The 19,960-nt window shown below is 47.8% G+C and overlaps 1 protein-coding gene across 1 annotated transcript in view; it reads right to left on the reverse strand.

The window, feature by feature from the left end:
* The window catches only part of LOC135896651 (trithorax group protein osa-like), a 238,164-nt gene that overhangs the window by 24,461 nt on the left and 193,743 nt on the right, over nt 1-19,960 (reverse strand). The window contains exons 7-8 of the mRNA XM_065425128.2: nt 17,442-17,548; nt 8,434-8,690 (exon numbers count right to left, since the gene is read on the reverse strand). Of these exons, the coding sequence (XP_065281200.2) occupies nt 8,434-8,690; nt 17,442-17,548 (364 nt within the window). The remainder of the gene's footprint in view (nt 1-8,433; nt 8,691-17,441; nt 17,549-19,960) is intronic.

The raw sequence follows: 19,960 nt of genomic DNA on the forward strand, positions 1-19,960 counted from the left end.
GAACGATCGTCCGAGCTCAAAACGCAATTGAAATCTCCTAACACTATCAAACATCTGTCTGTATTCAGATAATGCGATATTTCTTGAAAGAAACTTAGCCGGTCATTCACTTTCGTTGGTGCATACACACATAATATTCGGTATTTTATGTTGCAATATACAAAATTGCACAGCACGAATCGACCACTCTGACAACTTAGAACTGTTTCCTCAACTATACCCAAACCTTTCTTAATAAACATACAGCATCCGGCCGTTGTGCCAACAGCATGACTAACGCATACAGTATAGCGGTCACTAAACTGTGCAACCATACTATCAGTCTGACTCTCACTCTCTATTTTAGTCTCTTGAATCGCCAATATATCTAAATCTTCTTCCAACATTACGCGTCGGAGCTGACGCTGCCGCCGTCTCGCCCTAAAACCTCTAACGTTGAGGGTTCCCACGCGCAATGGAGCTAACGACATAGCCATTTCAAAGAGCAAGAGCAAAACAACAGTAAGGCCCCCAGCAAATAGCAACCCTCACAAACTGAGCGTCCTTGTCGGCACGACAGCTTCAACGGGCACCCGCGACACCAGTCGCGTTGGTCACTGCGTCACCTGCCCTTCTCGGGTGAGCGACGCTGACCGTTGTGCTGGGGCGGACTTCCCTTTCTTGGCCCGGGTCGACCGGACCACCATCCACTGCGGCTCCAGGCGCTGAACACTGTCAGCCGGCGTCTCCTCTTCTGGAGCATCGCTTCGGTGCCTCTTGGAAGGCACGGCTGGCTCCTCAGTGGCCAACTCATCCGGCGTCTCATATGGCGTCTCTGGCTCCGCGTCCATCACCACGTTAAACGCGTCACACCCGGGGTCCGTTTCTGCGGGCGCAGGCGGTGTCTTCTCTTCTTCATTCCTTCTTCTTTCTCTCTGCTTTCTTCCTGCTGTGGCGTCCTGTGTCGACGCGGATGGCGTTGCCACCTTTTTTGCGACACTTGCCACTTGTTGAACCAGCGTTTCCGAGGACGCTGTCAGTTTCTCCGTTACCTCTTCTTCCATCAATTCCAGACCTTCGTCGTCGGGTTGCGTGCTGCCAGTAACTCTTGCATACGTACGTACGCAATCAAGTGCTTCATGGCCGAATTCCCGGCACTCAGAACACCTTGGCACTCTGCAGTCTCTTCTAATGTGTCCTTTGCGTCGACACCGCAGGCAAATCGGAGCTCTCCCGGGAACGACAACCAGCACAGAGCCACCAAAGATCTTGAACAAATGGGGCAGAGCGTCCGGTGTTAAGTTCTCTCGGAGCGTCATCCGCACTATACGCGTGGTAGACTCAGCTTGCTCGAAGCCCCTCACCTTCCAATCTTCTTGTCTTACTTCTTTCACTTCGCCATAGTGGTCGAAAGCCTTCTTCAATGCTTCCCCGGTAACGTGGAATGGAACCCAGTGCACTTTCAGTGTGATGTCTTGTTGCACTGGGTCAATGACGGCGCAAAAGCGCCCTTTTACCTCCAGGCCTCCCGCTCTAACCAGAACTTCCTTCACCTCTGGAGATCGTAGCTTGATGAGCCACACATGCGTCATTTGGAAGGGCCCAATACCGGTCACGTCTTTCAATACTCCGAGTTCTTGCAGCGGGTCACGGAAGTCTTCGAGGCGGTATGGTCTCCCGGCAACGTCACAATGTAAGAACAGACACTCCTTCATAGTTTCGCCTGATGGCAAAGTCGGTAGTAGATACCGATAGCCCGGTGGGGCGACAGAAGACCTGTTACCACGGCCAGACGCGGCCGCTGAAACCGCTCTTGCAGAGCTCGACATCTTGCGTCCGAACGCGTCCGTGTCCAGAGGCAGAGTGTCTTTACAACGCCGCTTGCTTGTCAAGATGGGATATTTAGACAAGGTTAAGCATGGGAATGCAAGTGCGGCAATGTAAAAGTGACTCCGTATTTTGTGCAAGCTATGCAGTGAGAGTCTAACGTTGAGTGTACTTGCATCCATAAGCGACTGCGAAAAGAAATCAGCCCGAATATTCTTAGGGGGCTTTAAACTGAGGCACTACGCGATGTATACGTGAAGCGAACTCGAACGGGGCACCGAAGACGACAGATAAGGGCAATTTCTCTGTTGCTTAGCTTGTGCCGTTTGAGCTACACATCGCTTCAGTTCGCAATCTCCTTGGAACGGAAGGAACTTAGGTACTGTTGACAAAGAAAATCTAGCCGTCTATCAATGACTTGCGCGTTTAATGTGTATCGCTCACTTATGGGGTGCGCATGAAGGGCATGCTTCTTCACATTCCAGTTTAAGTTTCACGTAATTTCCTCACGAAGAGGCAAGGTGCTGCTTTGCATGTAGTTCAATAGACAATGCACGAACTTCGAACCATTCACGATTTATAGACAATACCGTTTTCGCCGCATCGCTCCATGACACGGACGAAAACAGCGAAGTGCCTGGGGAGTAACTGTTGCCGTTCGTCCTCCCATTGCTCTCTTTCCGAGCAGGGACTAAACACTTACTCTCCGAAATTTGCACATGGCACGCACATTCATGCAGTTAGTCCTTTGAGGGACGAAAGCGCCCTTTTTAGGACTAACGGCGCAGTTACTCCCCTTTTCCCCGGGATTTTTCTTAGAGTGTAGGCTCCGAAAAGTTCTTAAAGGAAACGCTATATTAGCAGGGGGTGGACACTCCTCGGTTCCGATGGCACAGGAAATTGGCGCCATCTCTGTAATGGGCGACGCAAAAATCCGTTTCCCTTGCATGGCCTCGTAGATCATCGCGCGCACGCGCGCCGATCCAGGTGGCCAAGCCCTTCCCCCCGCTCGACTCCTCTCCCTACGCCCTCTCTCGTAATACACTCTCAACTCCCTCACCTTCGACTGTCTACGCGCCGGGCCGCCGTGCCATCCCCGCCGGCCCGGCTGCTGCTTAGTCCGCTACGTAACGCTTTATTTTTGTTATCTGCTGTCATCGAGATGCGTGCGCTGCTGTGCGTTGACCGACGTGGCTAGTTTCGTCAGTTCTGTGTTCCTCAGTAGCTGTGTGCTTGTGCTCCGCGATGTTTCACCCGTTTCCCGACTCGTACCGCTCGTGCATCGTGCAATGGTGCACAAATACCTCAAAAACAAGCCCTGCAAGGTTGTTCCGGGTGCCCAAAGACAACAGGTGAGCGCTCAGACCCAAGGACATCAGAAGGCGCATGTACACGAACACAGCCCTGTCCATTTGTGTACTCCATGAGGCTCCGGACGTCGTTGCGCCTTGATTGTGCTACACTTGCCTCTTCCCGGTAGAGAAAGCTGACAAATAGATGTTCCTCCTTATTGTCACCTGGTCTGTGACTTGTGTTTTTCTGTGCCAAGTCTCATTCTGCAACTTCAGTAACTTGCCCAGCTTTCCATACCGTCCTCAGTGCTTTTTCTGTGTATCACGTTCTACAAACCAACTAACAGCTGAAAAATTACTGTTAGTGTTTGTGTACTATCTCAGTAACCCCCGATGGGAACACCGCGCGAACAACCTTCATGTGTAGGCATGATACGCTTTTTTTTTCTGAAAAGCATGAGCATTGCAAGTGTCCTAGATGCAGATTTTTGCAGTTCATGTTTATTATACAAGGGACAGCCCAGTAGGTACGACTTAGTGCCTTAAGTGACGTAATTTTACTGCTAAGCATTGCATTCGGGTAGAAAGAAGAGTCGTGTTGGCATGTTTTACCTGGTCTTTGACTGAGGAATAAGCCTTTCTGCGAATGTTTTCTATGTGCTGCTGCAAAAGCCGACTATCTTCTGTTTCCTTTGCCACCGTTACTCAAGTTGTGGCCAAGTGCGAAATAATGTGATAATGTGTGTTTCAGTTTTTAGTACGATGTTATTTTTTTGCCATGTTTTTTTTTCAATTTGTTCAGTAGTAATGAACATGTCAAGCATTTCATATACTTTCGTGCAGATTTATAAGTAAGCTTTCTTTTGGTATGGCTCTCAATCAAACAATGTTAGCATTTTATTCTATCTTTCAGGTGTTTTGCGTGTCATTGTTTTTGCCATTACTAGTGACTTTTCCCTTTTTATAGTTGTCATGACTATGTCACACACGCCGTCCAATTTTGTGCAATATCTTAGTGCACATATCAGGAGCTCGTCTACATTTAGATCTTGAGGACGTTATATAAAAATCTTGTTTTTATATGTGCGTACATGAAATGGCCTTTGCGTTTTCTAGCGCTTTCACTGCACGCTTTCTTTTGTTATTTCACCATCTGTGAACTTTTGTCTTTAGTACTCTTGTATATGTCATGCACCTCTCACTTTTGCTCATTTTTTGAGCGTGTATCACACCACGTTGTAAGAAAAATCTCTTTTCGGAAACGAAGTCAATAAAGCGAGACTAAACATCTGTTGTGTTGGAAGTGGAATTTTTTTTATGTCCCGGCACATGCTGGTATAATATAAGTATGGGCAAGACTGCGTGCGTGCCAACGCATAGCCCACGGCGCACCACGCGCCAGCTCGCAAGCAATGCTAATGCGCCGCGTAGCGCGCGCATTGCTTGCGAGCTGGCGCGTGGCGCGCGGTAACAAGCGCGCTATAAAAAAGAAAAAAACGCGCCGCTTACGGGTAAAAACAAAAAAAAAGTGAGCGGCGCGCGCGGCATCAAAATTAAATGAAGAGGGGTAGAAACCCAAAATGTAATTTGAAGGAAAGCCAATTATTAAGAAAAAAACCGAGGTAAACCAACAGAGAATGTTTAGGCATACCAGGAGGGGATAGGGTGGCGGAGGACTTGTCTGCATCGGCGTGGGACGGGTGAGGTCTCGTTGCGTCCAAGTTTTTATTGAGTAGGAGGAAAAAAAGGGGAAAGAGAGAAAGGGAGTGGAGCGGGTCGGCATAATAAAAACAAAAAGGAAAGAAAAACGTTTGGGAGAGGAGGCGCCGCGCGGCTGCTGTTGCTGTTGCCATGGCAACGTAAACAATCATGTGCACCGCCATTTTGCTTAATGCGTCGCCCATTGGTTAGGGCCGAAACTGAAGGGGACCTTGGCGCTAGCGTCGAAAGAGCGTCTGCTCGAAAACGGCCAATGGGATGTATACGGAGTGTCCGCCCCCTGATATTAGGCTGGCTTGCGCCTACCAAGAACTGCACAACTTCGCGGCGGTTATAGCAGAAAACCTGCTCGACTGTCATCGATGAACAAGATCCGCACCGTTCTCGGCCGAGCTCAACTTAAAGCCGGTAAGGAAACTTCGAGATAACATTCTAAAGACAACGACAATATTCTGGAAGCCGACATGGTCGCGCGTGGCTCGGGTCAACCGAGATAAATCTCGTCGCAACGCGCGTCACAGAAAAACTGACAATGCGGCGTGCCGGCCGCTTTCAGAATGATCAAACAAACAAAAGAAAGGTGCGCGGCATTATTACCCGGCACACAGCAGTACACAATGCCTTGGAATGCTAGTTTTTGCGACTGAACACAGTTCAATCGCCCAGTACCTAGAGCACAACACAGCAGCTTCGCGAACTGCCCAGCAGTGCTGCACTACCAACGCTGGAATGAGCGGGCGCCGCAAGCGACTCGCCCCAATATGGCGACCGCGGAGCAAAACGGTGGCGCGTAGCCGGCCAGAAGGTGTCACCACCGGTGGTGCGCTAAATCGAGGTATTGCTCGGGCGCTCCGCTTAGCTTGTTACAATTAGATGGCGCGCGCCTTCGCGCATCCTGCTTGTTCCTAGCTAACAATCAAAATGATACGCCAAGTCGGGCTGATATCTGGGGACAGGAAGGCGAGAATATCTGTCTGTAAGTTAGCCCTAAAAAATCAGGTGTTCAATGAAAACAGTGAACTACCATTGTCAACAGAAGGCCAGGAAATATCTTCTGTAAACAATTTATATACATTGCTATATGGACAAGCGAAGGCACTAGGTATATAGAAAGACAGCAAACAACAATAATACTAAACGGAAAGAGAAATTCAGCCAAACACAGAGCGCTATGGGGTACAACAGATACGAGGTGCTCCGCTGTTTGATGTGAAAAGGAGTAATCGTTCCATGACCAACATTTGGAAATGATGTTGTTTGCTTGAAGTGAAGGGTAGAATCAGGACTCGATGCCAACCAAAAGTCAGTGGGACGCCTCGCATTGGGCGCTCACGGCAAGACTACAAATGAAGCTGTGCAAGGTGATATGGACTGGGTATTGAGATATCTGTACAGGAAAAACATTGATTCACAGTGGAGGAAGAGAACTAGGAGATTTGCCGGCAGGTGTGCGACCAGTACGGTGAGCAACATGGCAACAAAGAACATCAAGTGGAAAGGCAAAGCAATCTCATGGGTGGCGGCAATGGAAAATAAACCTGCTATGAGTACTTAAAAGAACAAAAACGAAATCAGGAAAAAAACTATAATAACTCAAGGGGAAGCACAATACTTTTCGAAGCGAGACCAGGATGCCTTAGAACACGCACTTATAAGGTGGCATACAAGAAGGTAGAAGCATGATGTGCTTGCTGCGGTAAAGCTAGGGAAACAATGGAGCATGTTGATTTAGTATAACCCGCCGTGGTTGCTTTGTGGCTATGGTGTTGGGCTCCTATGCACGAGGTTGCGGGATCAAATCCCGGCCATGGCAGCCGCATTTCGACGGGTGGGCGAAATTAGAAAGACACCCGTGTACTTAGATTAAGGCGCACGTGTTCCAAATTCTAGTTGTCCCCAACTATGGCGTGCCTTGTAATCAGATCGTGGTTTTGGCACGTAATACCCCATATTTTAATTTAGGTTTTTTTTTAATTAGTATGTGAAGATATCTGCCCAGCGGTCGATTATGGCACCTCTGGCACTTTTGAAGCGCTTGGGTTCAGTGAGAGCATGGAGAAAGCAAACATCTCCGCAACACAGATTATTAGGAGGCGATTGGAAGGTTGGTGGAAGAAAAGTAGGGAAACTACAAACAGCGGAGACGTGCAAAAACCAAGTTCCGAATAAGGGTTCAGAAATTTTGGTGACGGAAATTCTTCGTATGTTCTGTTTTTGTTTTTTCGAATATGGGCAAGACGTTAGGCAATATTATAACAAGAGCTTGGTGGCGCGACCCCCCCCCCCCCCCGCCCCGTTCCAAGGGCATGTTCATAGCATCCATCCATCCATCCATCCATCCATCCATCCATCTTGGCCGGCACCGCCGCAGTAGCGTTTAACAGTTTGTGCATATGGCACGTGCTGTGCTTGCTTTCCTATGCGACCAAAATGCAGTTGCTGCTTTCGAGGTCGCGTGCTGCGCTGTTACAGTGTACACATTACAATCGTCTATACCCTGAAAAGCGCGCTTGGAGCCAGAGTCTCAACAGCTTGCTAGCCGCGTATGTAGGAGGAGCCCGTAAACACGCGCCAGCAAACTGGCTCCACAGCGTGCACTCAGCGTCGAGGACACAGAATTCCAAAAGCGACGTCGCACAGAACGGGCCCGTGTTGGCTATGCAGCGAAACGTGGTGCAGACTGCCGCTGTCAAGATGCGATGTACGTGCCATGTGAGGCAATGATAATGCTTAACCCTCTCAGACATTATGAACAATGACGCACAACAACGCCTCAAGCAAACACGTGTGTTCTGCCGACTACGCAGACAAGAAGTAGTGGTGCACGCAAGGCAATGTTTAACATCGACCCACCACTTGTGCTGGACTAAACACTGAGCAAATTACACATTCGCCTCTAACGTCACTGCGAATTGTCGTTAATGAAAGCAAATAGCATACAAAGCTTCGCTTACATCGATTCCCACAGTGCGTGGGATCCTCACATTATTTAATTATGTTCTCTTATAAGCTGCTGCCGAGAGCTTGAATGTATTCCTGGAAGCATTGTATTTGCATTGTCGGACTAATAACAACTAATGACACCTCAGTAACATTCCTGGAAAATGCTTCAAACAGCGCCATAACCCTAATACAATGGAACGATGCAACTAAAAACATTTTGCTCCTTCTTTTGAGCTAACAGAACAACAATGAATCATCTGACAAGCTGATAAATTCAGAGATGTCCAAACTGCGTGTTTAAGTTTTCACCTACGTGCGCGTCGCCGACGACTATCTGAGGCTAGCGCTTGTTTCCTCGTTTGTTAAAGCCGATAGGTCACTCACCTACTACAATCAACGTACGTAACGTAATTTTTTCATCACATTGATCACATCCCATTCCCAATAAATCTAGTGGCTCAATTGACACCTGCGTCTTCTTAGTCTGCAATTCTGTGCTGCGATATGTGACGGCACTTTCTATCCGACACCCTCGTGCTAAGATTATCAGAGTATATTGTATTGGAATGGTCATCATTCTTGCAATCTACTGATACGAAGAAGAGATTGCGTCTTAAAATTTCAGTAAAGTGGCAAGGTCACATAAAAAGATCCAATCTGACTTTGCACTCACTTTGAGCGCTGTTTGGCCAGCCGGTGGCGAAACAGTCGTGATCTTCGAGCGAGGTGGCGTCGCCCTCGGCCAGACAGATTGGGTGCACATCGTCGTTCAGAGTGGCCTCCCTGTCCAGCGTGATGATGGCCAGATTGGCGGCCGGCGAGTTACTCGAGTACGATGGGTGCATGGTGACCGCCTGCACACCGTGAGTGTTCCGCTCGCCGTCTTTCAGCAGGTTGCCCAGCTGCACCACCAGAACGTTCGGAGTACTCCTGCACACGGCCCCGTGCCATCGTCTCGTAAACAAAGAACGAAAAGCAGCGAAGACGCGCACGTGCATGCCACAAGAGTGGCTTTTGATAGCAGCGCAGCATGCTAGAAGTTTCCCTGTTATGCACAGCACACATGGAACTAAATTCGTGGCAAGCCGTCAACTCAACCAAATAAGTACAGTATAGTGAGTAATTGAAAAGAACCTACGCAATACAAGGTGGCAGCGAACTGGGAGGGTTTATGAACCTTTATACACACTACCCCATGACTTCAAGTCCACAAGAAACGTGCAAGAACGTGTATGTTGTCACTTCATGGTTAAGAGAGCAAGTGTTAGAGACTTAGCATTATACAAGGTGTCCCACATAAATTGAGCCAAGAATTTAAATATGAGAGGTGTGTCCGAAGCCAATTGAACCAAACGCATACTATTGACACGTGCACTTGCCTATCTTTATCGGGCGACCACTTTTCGCCAGTGGGGGGAAACTCCCCTGTTTCGGTGGCAGAGGTAATTGGCGCCGTCTCTGTATTGGGCAAACCCGAAAATCCGTTTCCCTTGCATGGCCTCGTAGATCGTCGCGCGCACGAGCGCCGATCCAGGTGGCCGAGCCCTTCCCCCCCCATCTCCTCTCCAATCGCCCTCCCTCTTTACTCCCTCGCAATCCCTCACCTTCGACTGTCTCCGCGCGCACGCCGTGTGGCCCCGCCGGCCCGGCGTCAGCTCAGCCCGCTGCATGACGTTTCATGTCTCGTTATCTGCTCTTATCGAGAAGCGTGCGCTGCTGTGCGTTGACCGGCGTGGGTAGCATAGAGAAAGAAATTCAACAAGAGGGGACACACTTCAAAAAATTGGAGGACGCTTAAGCTTCGCCTTCAAGAGTGGGACGCGACAGCGTTCCCGTCGACCCGCCAAGGGGTATAAGACAATGCGCTACGGCACAGCGATCACTTACGATGCGCCCCGCATCGGACTTAGCGCCCACCTATCACGCGGTGAGCGTCGAGCAACGCAGCGTTCGGCGCGGCAACGAAACGTGCGCCTGAGCGAACGGAACGAACCAAAGAACTCGGTGTCTGTGAGGGGAAACGATCTACGCCAGCCAAACGTCGTGATCGGCACGGGCAGAGAGATAGATAGTAATCTAAAGAAAGGAACGGCGCTTGATTCTGCAACCGGGAGCACGGCGAAGCGTCGTCAGGGGAGAGGGAGTCGGGACCGCGACGTGCCTAGCAGCGGTCCCAATGCGCGCGCGGCGCGCCTCCTGTCGGGACAGCACCGTACATTGACAGGAGGGGGTCTTCTGTGTTTGCCGCAAGATGGCTCTGCGTGTGCGGAAAGCGCAGAAGAAATGCAGCGGAAACGCACTTCGCAACTCGTGTAATTGCGACTTCTGTACGTTACATGTTCATAATTACCGATGTACACCGCAGTATAACTTTCCGCGGCTCGTTTCGAAGGCAACACCGCATTCTCTAGAGGCGCGTTTGTACCGCTTGGAAGCATCGAACTCGTGGCTGAGTGGTAGCGTCTCCGTCTCACACTCCTGAGACCCTGGTTCAATTCCCACCGGGCCAATCTTGGAAGTGGCTTTTTATTTATGAAGCGCCTGCCGTGATTTATCGCTCACGGTCAACGCTGCGGACGCCGACAGCCGACACCGACGCCGACGACACCGGCTTTTCTGCGACACGAGCTCCTTAACGCTATCGCGTTGAAACTGGCAGCAGGAAGCACGTCACGCCTAGTTTCAACTCCATCCGTTAGTTGACGCGAGCATCAGAAAAAAAAAGAATGTGAAACAAACTTCTAGACAACGTTTTGTTTCTTTTTATTCTTTCCCACTAAAGTGAAAAAGTTCTGCGTGTACATGAACTTATACTTCGCAACTTTTTGTTGCGTTGCCTAGCAACAAGCTAGCGGCACGCCAGACGCGCGTGCATACGTCATGCGCCAGACAAGCCGCAGAAGTGAGCGACGCCGGCTGCGCATGTGAAGCTCGGGTGCTCGGCGACCCGTCTCTTTTGGATGTAGCCCGTTTTGGGGCTCCCGGCGTTGCCCTGTGTCCTGTCTGCATTTCGGTACGGCACCGCTCCACTACTGGACTACAGCAAGGTGAAGAATTTTGTTTGACAGTCTGCGACGCACTTCAGGCAGGATTCCGTAAAGGCTACTCAACAATAGATCATATTCACACTATCAATCAGGTGATAGAGAAATCTGCGGAATATAACCAACCCTTATATATAGCTTTCATTGATTACGAGAAAGCGTTTGATTCTGTCGAAACCTCAGCAGTCATGGAGGCATTATGGAATCAGGGTGTAGACGAGCCGTATGTAAGAATACTGAAAGATATCTATAGCGGCTCCACAGCCACCATTGTCCTCCATAAAGCAAGCAACAAAATCCCAATAAAGAAAGGCGTCAGGCAGGGAGATACGATCTCTCCAATGCTATTCACAGCATGTTTACAGGAGGTATTCAGAGACCTGGATTGGGAAGAATTGGGGATAAAAGTTAATGGAGAGTACCTTAGTAACTTGCGATTCGCTGATGATATTGCCTTGCTTAGTAACTCAGGGGACCAATTGCAATACATGCTCACTGACCTGGAGAGGCAAAGCAGAAGAGTGGGTCTAAAAATTAATCCGCAGAAAACTAAAGTAATGTTTAACAGTCTCGGAGAACAGCAATTTACAATAGGCAGCGAGGCACTGGAAGTCGTAAGGGAATACACCTACTTGGGGCAGGTAGTGACGGCGGATCGGGATCACGAGAAGGAAATAATCAGGAGAATAAGAATGGGCTGGGGTGCGTTTGGCAGGCATTCTCAGATCATGACCAGCAGGTTACCATTATCCCTCAAGAGAAAAGTATATAATAGCTGTGTCTTACCAGTACTCACCTACGGGGCAGAAACCTGGAGGCTTACGAAAAGAGTTCTACTCAAATTGAGGACGACGCAACGAGCTATGGAAAGAAGAATGATAGGTGTAACGTTAAGGGATAAGAAAAGAGCAGATTGGGTCAGGGAACAAACGCGAGTTAATGACATCTTAGTTGAAATCAAGAAAAAGAAATGGGCATAGGCAGGACATGTAATGAGGAGGGAAGATAACCGGTGGTCATTAAGGGTTACGGACTGGATCCCAAGGGAAGGGAAGCGTAGCAGGGGGCGGCAGAAAGTTAGGTGGGCGGATGAGATTAAGAAGTTTGCAGGGACGGCGTGGCCACAATTAGTACATGACCGGGGTTGTTGGAGAAATATGGGAGAGGCCTTTGCCCTGCAGTGGGCGTAACCAGGCTGATGATGATGATTATGATGACGCACTTCAAGCTCATTTATGCTTAATGCAGAAAACTGAACCTATGCAGTGACGCAGTTATAGAAAAACAGCCACGCAGTCCAAGTCTAGTTAATAGGATTTAGTCACTCGTACTGGGAGGTTTGCGACGCATTCTATGAGCCCAAGCATACTTATAACTTATTTAGGTAGTTTTTGGGCACGCTCGCCACACCTGGCGTTCTGACGGAAAGCCCCTTGGCCGTGTGACGCAGTTTCACTACATTTTGGGGTACTTTTCAAGCACAGTGGCCGCGCTCGGCGTAGTGGCGCAGTTAGCGAAAAGCAGCTCGGCTGTGTGCCGCAGTTAGTTTCGCGTGTACTGAATCTTACCGCGACAAGTTTTGGCGCTTTCTCTGACCCAAGACATTATTGTAACTAATTTCACTACTTTTTGGGGTACTTTTCAAGCACAGTGGCCGCGCTCAGCGTAGTGGCGCAGTTAGCGAATAGCAGCTCGGCTGTGTGCCGCGCTGCTATTCGCCAACTTACCGCGACAAGTAAGTTAGCGATATATCACGAGAACGAGGACATATTCTTGCTCGCAAAAGATAGGAGTTTCTCTAAAGTATTACCACATTTCATTAACATCACTGATTTTCTTGAAGTTAGCAAAGCGCGATTCCAAATAGCTTAAAACAGCCATATCGTCGGCGTGTGTGTAATCTCTGACGAAAGTATATGTCCCGTTAAAGAAGAAACGCACCAATCGGGAATACCCGTGGTTCACGCGAGAAATGATTCATTTAATACGTAAAATTAAGCGACGACGTAAACGCGGTAATACAAATGGCCTTTCAAGCCTTATTTTTAACCTGCGGGAACAAACAAGATCGGCGAAAGAACTTTTTTTTTTTCAGTCACTTTGCAGTCATTTATGAACAAAGAACCCCAGAAGTTCTGCCGCTATCTATCAAAGAATAAATGTGTATATCAGAGATAAATGTTTCGGGTGAAAGTATTGTTGACACGGCTGTCATTTCTGACCAATTTAATGCATTTTTCCAATCCGTGTTCACGCGTACAGTTTCGCATGCACTGTTACCATCATACTCGTATGGCTATGATGGTCCTATGCCCGAGGTAGAGATAACAGAGGACGGTGTTCTTGGCCTCTTGCATAGGCTAGATGTGAAGAAATCACCTGGTCTTGACCAACTATCCAATACCTTTTTGAGTAGATATGCTGTATTAGTGGCCAGATATTTACGTCATATTTCCGTTATATATTTAAGCACTGCAGTAATTCCTGATGATTGGCGCTCGGCAAAAATAATTCCGGTGCATAAATCTGGCTCTCCTTTTGAAATTAACAACTACAGGCCCATGTCTTTAACTAGCACCTGTTGTAAAATGTTCGAACACATTATCTTTAAGGCCATTACTACTTACTTATAAAATAATAATTTGCTTTATCCGCACCAGCATGACTTTAGATCTGGTTTATTTACCGTAACCCAACTTGCTGAAAGAACTGATGAATGAATAGGTACACTCAATATAGAAGGCCAAACAGATGCTATTTTTTTTTTCAAAGGCGTTTGATGTTGTTCCTCATAAAGATTTATTAACAAAACTAAAGGCAATTGGCATCGAACAGAAAGAAAGTAGTGGCATGGATTGAATCTTACTTAAGAAATAGAAAGCAGTGTGTTGCCATAAATGGGAGTGTCTCCGAAGATTTGGATGTGTACTCGGGTGTTCCGCAGGGCTCGGTCCTTGGGCGTCTCCTTTTCTTGGTATACATTAATGATATTCATCTTTGCGTCGAACCACCAATCCAGATTAAACTATTTGTAGACGACTGTGTTGTATACACAGTCATAAATAACCGACATGACCAAATTAAATTGAACAATTCTTTACACTCCATTGATGCATGGTGGTGCGCAAGGGGGGGTTCAGAATAAACACTTCCAAAACGGCTTCCATTACGTTTAGCAACAAAAAGAAGCCCCTTGACTTTACTTACTTTTTAGGTAACGTTACCATCACAAGAACAGACAAAGTTAAGTCTTTAGGCATCACACTTACCCGTAATTTCAAGTGGGAACCGCATGTTGAAAATGTCTGTCGGGGTGCACCATAGAAATTGTCGTTTTTGAAAAGGAAACTGCGTAACACCCCTCATGCAGTAAAACTAAATGCATACAAAGCGCTAATACTACCAAAATTGGAGTATGCATCGGTTATTTGGAGCTCTTGCCAACAATACTTGATAACAAAATCGAATGAGTACAGAATTTAGCTTTGCGTTTTATTTATTCTCTTTACTCCCGTCACTCTAGTGTCAGCAACTTACATAATAGGGCCAACCTACAAAAACTTTAGCAGCGCAGGATAATATCTAGATTAACCTTTATTTATCAACTTTATCACGAGAACTTTAAGCTATCACGGAAACGATATCGTCAGGATGCTTTCAAACGATCGGACAGGACGCACCACAGTAAAACTATTAGACAGCGAGTCAGCCACATCAATGTTCACAAGTTCTCTTTATTTCCTCGCGCAAAAATACGTTATCTGAGGAGGCAGTGAACTCCGCCTCGTTGGAATCATTTGTGCACTGTATTAGTAATATCAACTTTTGTTGAAATTCGAGTCCAAGTGCAGTACACTCTGAGTTGATATTACCTTGTTCGAGTATTCATTTATGTCATCTATGTCCAGTGTATTGCCATGTTTTCTTTTCACCTTTGTATGTATTATATCTTTGCAATTATGTCAAGTAATTAGTTTAAATTTACTTCTCTTTTTTGTATTCTTAGTATCCACTCCTGCATGGGCCCGAGAAGGGCCTGCAGTATCTGTAAATAAATAAAATAAATATAAGATCGTCAGGGAAGCCGTTCTATGCATCGGTAACTACAGTACGCGGAAATATATCTTGGGAGCGCAAACATGTGACGTGCATTATCAGCATTATCAGCCGCGGTGTGTGTATGTGCTGTGAACCATTTTTCGTATATCGGTTTTCATTCAACGAAGAGAACCGGTGTCTCTGTATTACCATCATAAAGTGGTAAATCTGCTCACTATCTGATCGCTTGGTGCTGGGACTAAAAACAAGAAACATAAAAGCGCATGCTCTTATGTTTATGCTCTTACGAATGCTCTCACGGCCAACCTAGCTAAGGCAACTATGAAACATCTAAGTGGCAGGCATTATTAAATATTTGTGATACACGGGCATCGTTCTCACGCATTTCAAGTCTATTAGGCCTGAAATCACTATATGTCTACGCTAGCCTTCCTGCATGAGGCCGATCGCGCTGCTCAACAAAGCGATCACTGCGGTTGGTGAACCAGCATGATACATATATAAGCTATGTGATGCGGCATTGTCTTTTGTCCTGTAAAGCCATAATATAGGAGAGAAATTGCATAAAAAGAATGCGATGGCTATTATTGAGGGCAAAATTTCCGTAGCACGTGTGAGAGCTCAGTAGAGAACGTAAGGAGCACAACGGAAGAAAAAATTCCCCTCCGACAGAAAACGGGCTGCTGCCGCCGCAACAGGCACAACCGTGCCGCGCAGCGTTTATAGATCGCGCGTAAACGCTGAGTGGCTCGGAACGTGTCATCCAGAACCTACCACTGCTTGGAACGGTCGCTTTGCTGTCTAGTTCCCACTCTAAGGTATGCTGTTTTTACTAACCTAAAGTATTTTATTCATGGGTGGAAACCTCATCCACCGAACCAAGTAGTAACGCAATGTAATCCGCAGGTAACAGTTTGAACGCGTGTAAAGTACGACAGCACAGCTCCTATCGTAGCAGAACGGTACCCACGCTGTTACGATCGTCGCGTATGTATCAATGCTTCTAATCCGCAGCTTAGAACTAGAGAATAATACTGCAATAAGGTCACATTAGTGAATGGAACATTCAGAAATGCAGAATTGATCACCGAGGCTGATTGCAGGCGCGAACATTCGCGCACACATCGCGCTGCGTGCTCTGTCCGCCTCAACGCCAGCAGAAACTTCGGCCATACCGGCTTTAACCACTAGAGCACGTCTCACAGAATTATTTACCACGCAGAAGACGCACGCCATTCCATATGGAGCACACGAGCGCGAAACGAAACGCCAGAAACTACCATCGAGCGTATACCTGCCATGCTCGCCCAAGGCAGCATGCCGACTGCCCATAGATGGCTCCTCTGCGTAGGAATATGGTGGCGCCCATGAAAAAACGGTCTATAGCTCCGGAGCTGTATGAGCAAGAGAAAGCTCAAAGTAGAAAAGAATAGGATTGAAGAGCTCAAAGAACTTCAATGACAAACTCGACGGTTGTCAGGGACAAACAATACATATCTACTAGAGTGCCATGGCAAGTATAAAAATTCAGGCTATTGCGCCCGTACACTCCAAGAAACGGTTGCACCGTTTGGGTTGTATATTTGCCACACAACAATAATCGTCATCCGTCTTGCTTGAGTTTGTTTTAATGCTGCGAGCCCGGTACTTCAAAGTCACGAACGGCATGGACGTTATCCGCATGACAGAGCATCCTAGAGAGGAAAGTAACGAGCGCAACATTTTCTAGAAAGCAAACGTAGGACGGATGACGGTTATTTTTCTGTAGAAAATATACACCATGCAACTGTTCTTAGAGTGTAGAGAAACACAGTCTAACCGACGTTAGGCAGAAGTTCGCCGTGCAGCATTAATGTTACTGCTTTCCACAACAGCGCGCGCTCCATACAATTATGCAGTGGAACAGCCCAAGGCACTTTACGATAAGAAGTCGGAGCGCACCACAAAGATGTAGTAAGCACGCGCCCTCCTCGGCTATCATTTGTGGCCTCTGGCCAATCAGCTGAAACAGCGCGTTCCAATGCTTACCCGCGTCAGCTCGAGCGGCGCAGATAGACATAATTATGATATGTTCGTAAGACTGCGACGCACCTATCGCAGAAACGTGCAAGTCATCTGCGAGGGCTGTTTAGGTTTGCGAATCGACTTACGCTTCCCACTGTCAGAAGTACTGAAGTTCGCGCCTGTGCTACCCTTGCGCATTTTCTCGGCTTCGTATTTGCAGCGGCGGGCATCGCAAGCTTTCAGATCGTACACACAGCTTTAGCTTTCTGGATGCACTTTTCTCGTGTAAGATTTTTCTGACGCCTCAATTTGTTGGTAAGTTCGCCGTTTCTATTTTAAAACCAAGTTTTTAATTTGTTGTCTGGAGATATCTTGGAGTTGTTTAGCAAAAGGACTCCCTTTACGTTCTCCCTCCCGGCAACCATGTATATTACGGTTTGTTTGCCCAACAGTCCGAATCGGTGGAACGAAAATGCAAACGTTGGAAAATGCTGTGGAAATCAACCAAAGAGTATATATATATATATATATATATATATAAGAAAGTGCCGAATTAGCATGTTTGAGCACTCACACTAGCTTGGCTACACAGTGTCCAGGTGCCAGGATGTGTTTGGGCGACACCAGGGTGGCGCCGCAGAAGTAGCGCTTGGAGCTCCCCACTTTCTTCGCCAAGGTTGCCTGCGAAGAAGGATGAGGAGAGAATGAGGCCACCTCGTGAAGACACTCTCAACGCCGAGGCCATTGGAAAGTTCTCAAAGTGAAAGTTTCTGAATCTGTCTCAAAATTGCCGAAAGCCAGCACTTTCCCGGTCTGTTTTCGCTGCCCTTTGCCCCCATCTCTTGCTGCTTGGAACTTTCTTGAATCTGTCACTTTAAAAGAAGCACATTTCCCAATACGTTCTGTCGATGAAGTACCGGCCGCGCTGCACGATGCAACCGAAGCGTTCGCGCCCCGGGAGTGGATTCACGAGACAGCGAAAAGCAATCACTCCACCTGTCCAGAACCCCTAACCTCGCTTTCTCAGCAACGTTCAACGGTATCAGCAAATCGAAGCACCTGTTAGTCGTTTCATGCCTGCTGTTGTAAATTTGGTGTACGGTCCTGTGTGATTCAACAAAAAAAATTTCCCGCCTGCCATCATACGGAGAACTTACCAGATTTTGTTTTTCGATAAAAAGATGCTTTTCAAGAGTGGCTGTCATTGTAAGTTTTTGGAAACTCGGAAAACGTTGCCAGCAGAGGCCACAGAAAGCCAACAGATAATGAAGCTAAGGAAATCGCAGGGGCAACTATTCGTGCCTTTTATTTAAATGCAGAAATGATGAATTCAGGGAAACAAGAAGTTGCAGTTTCGCTCGAAACGCGAAGCGTCGATTGCGATAGCAAATTACCATATGGCTATATGAAATAAGGACATGACATGACATGACAAGAACTTTATTTGAGTCCTGAGGGACTGAGACCTCGGGGAGCCAAACCGAAGGCTCCCGAAGATCAAGTCGGTGGCTCCGCCCACGATGGAACCGGGAGATCAAGTCCCGCGGCAATGTCGTGGGCCCTCTGGACAGCCTGGAGTTGAATGTTGAGATTGCTGCTCTTGAGAGAGTCCTGCCATTGTTCTTTCGTGATGGGTGGAGAGGCGTTAAGGGCTGGGCACAGCCAGAGCATGTGGTCAAAGGAGCATGAGTCATGACCACATTTGGGGCACGACTGTGAGTGTTCAGGATCTATCCTGTGAAGAGACCGAGGAGTGGGATATGTACGGGTTTGCAGGAGTCTTGGTGTGGTAGCCTGAGGTTTGTTCAATTTGGGGTCAGGGGGTGGAAATGTCCTCCTGCCTAGTCGATAATGAGAAACAATTTCGTGGAATGTACTTATTGGATCTTTGTGGATGTTGACCTCGTTCCAAGCCTGGCTACCCACGACAGCGCGGTGCGTGAAATCGCGCGCTCTCCGGTGGGCCTGCTCGTTAGGATTACATCCAAGCGGGTTAATTGAGCTATCTATATGGGCTGAGAACCACGAGATTTGGTATCCTCCTTCGGTACTCTCCCTAGTCCTTTGTAGTGCTTTGATCACAATACTGTACGCCTGTTCAGACATGAGGGCGGACGAGAAGGATCTAACCGCGGTGCGTGAGTCCGAGAAGATGATAGCGGGAACTTTCGAGCTGTGAAAAGCCAGAGCGATCGCCGCTTCCTCCGCCACATGGGCAAACTTAGTATAAATAGAGGCTGCATTGACCAGGTTGCCTCCCGCGTCTACCACCGAGACAGCAAACTTATCCCCACTGTCATATCTGGCAGCATCGACAAAGAGGGCATCTAGCTTCTGCTGATTGATCTTTTTAAGGATGGACTTGGCTCTCGCGAATATTCTTCCTTGGTTATGCACTGGGTGGATGTTTCGCGGGACGGGGTAAACCACGATGTGAGCTCTGGTTTCCCGGGTCAAGCTAACTTTGGTCGCCGGTTCATGTCTGGGTTGGATTCCTGCTTCTTCTAAAATCTTAATCCCTGGCTTAGTGGATGAAAGTCTCATTATCTGAGCCGTTGTGTGAACGTCTATTAGCTCATCGATGGTGTTATGGAGTCCTAGCTCCAGCAGCTTCTCAGTGCTTGTGGACTGCGGAAGGCCCAGCACGCGCTTGAGGCCGGTTCTGATTAGGGAGTCGAGCTTGGCCTTTTCCGCTTTACCCCAATTAAGGTACGGCGCGATGTAGGTGACATGACTCAGGAAGAATGCCTGATAAGCTCTGAGCAAATCATCCTCTTTAAGACCGCCTCTTCGATTTGAGACGCGGGCTACAAGTCTCAGGACATTACTAGCCTGTCCAGTGAGCCTGTTGAGGGCCGTCGAGTTACAGCCCTTGGCATCAATGAGGAGACCTAGTATCTTGACCGAGTCCTTCCTCGGTATGGGATGCCCATTTTTAGCTCGAATTTCTACCGGCAGAGTTTCCAGAGGCGCAAGATTTCTGACCCCCTGTCTGGACTGGCGGTACAACAGTAGCTCTGATTTAGCGGGGGAGAGTTCAAGTCCCGTGTTTGAAAGAAAATCTTCGGTAGCCTCCAACGCGCTTTGTAACGA

The sequence above is a fragment of the Dermacentor albipictus genome, chromosome 8, assembly GCF_038994185.2.
Source record: "Dermacentor albipictus isolate Rhodes 1998 colony chromosome 8, USDA_Dalb.pri_finalv2, whole genome shotgun sequence".
NCBI classification, from domain to species: Eukaryota; Metazoa; Arthropoda; class Arachnida; order Ixodida; family Ixodidae; genus Dermacentor; species Dermacentor albipictus.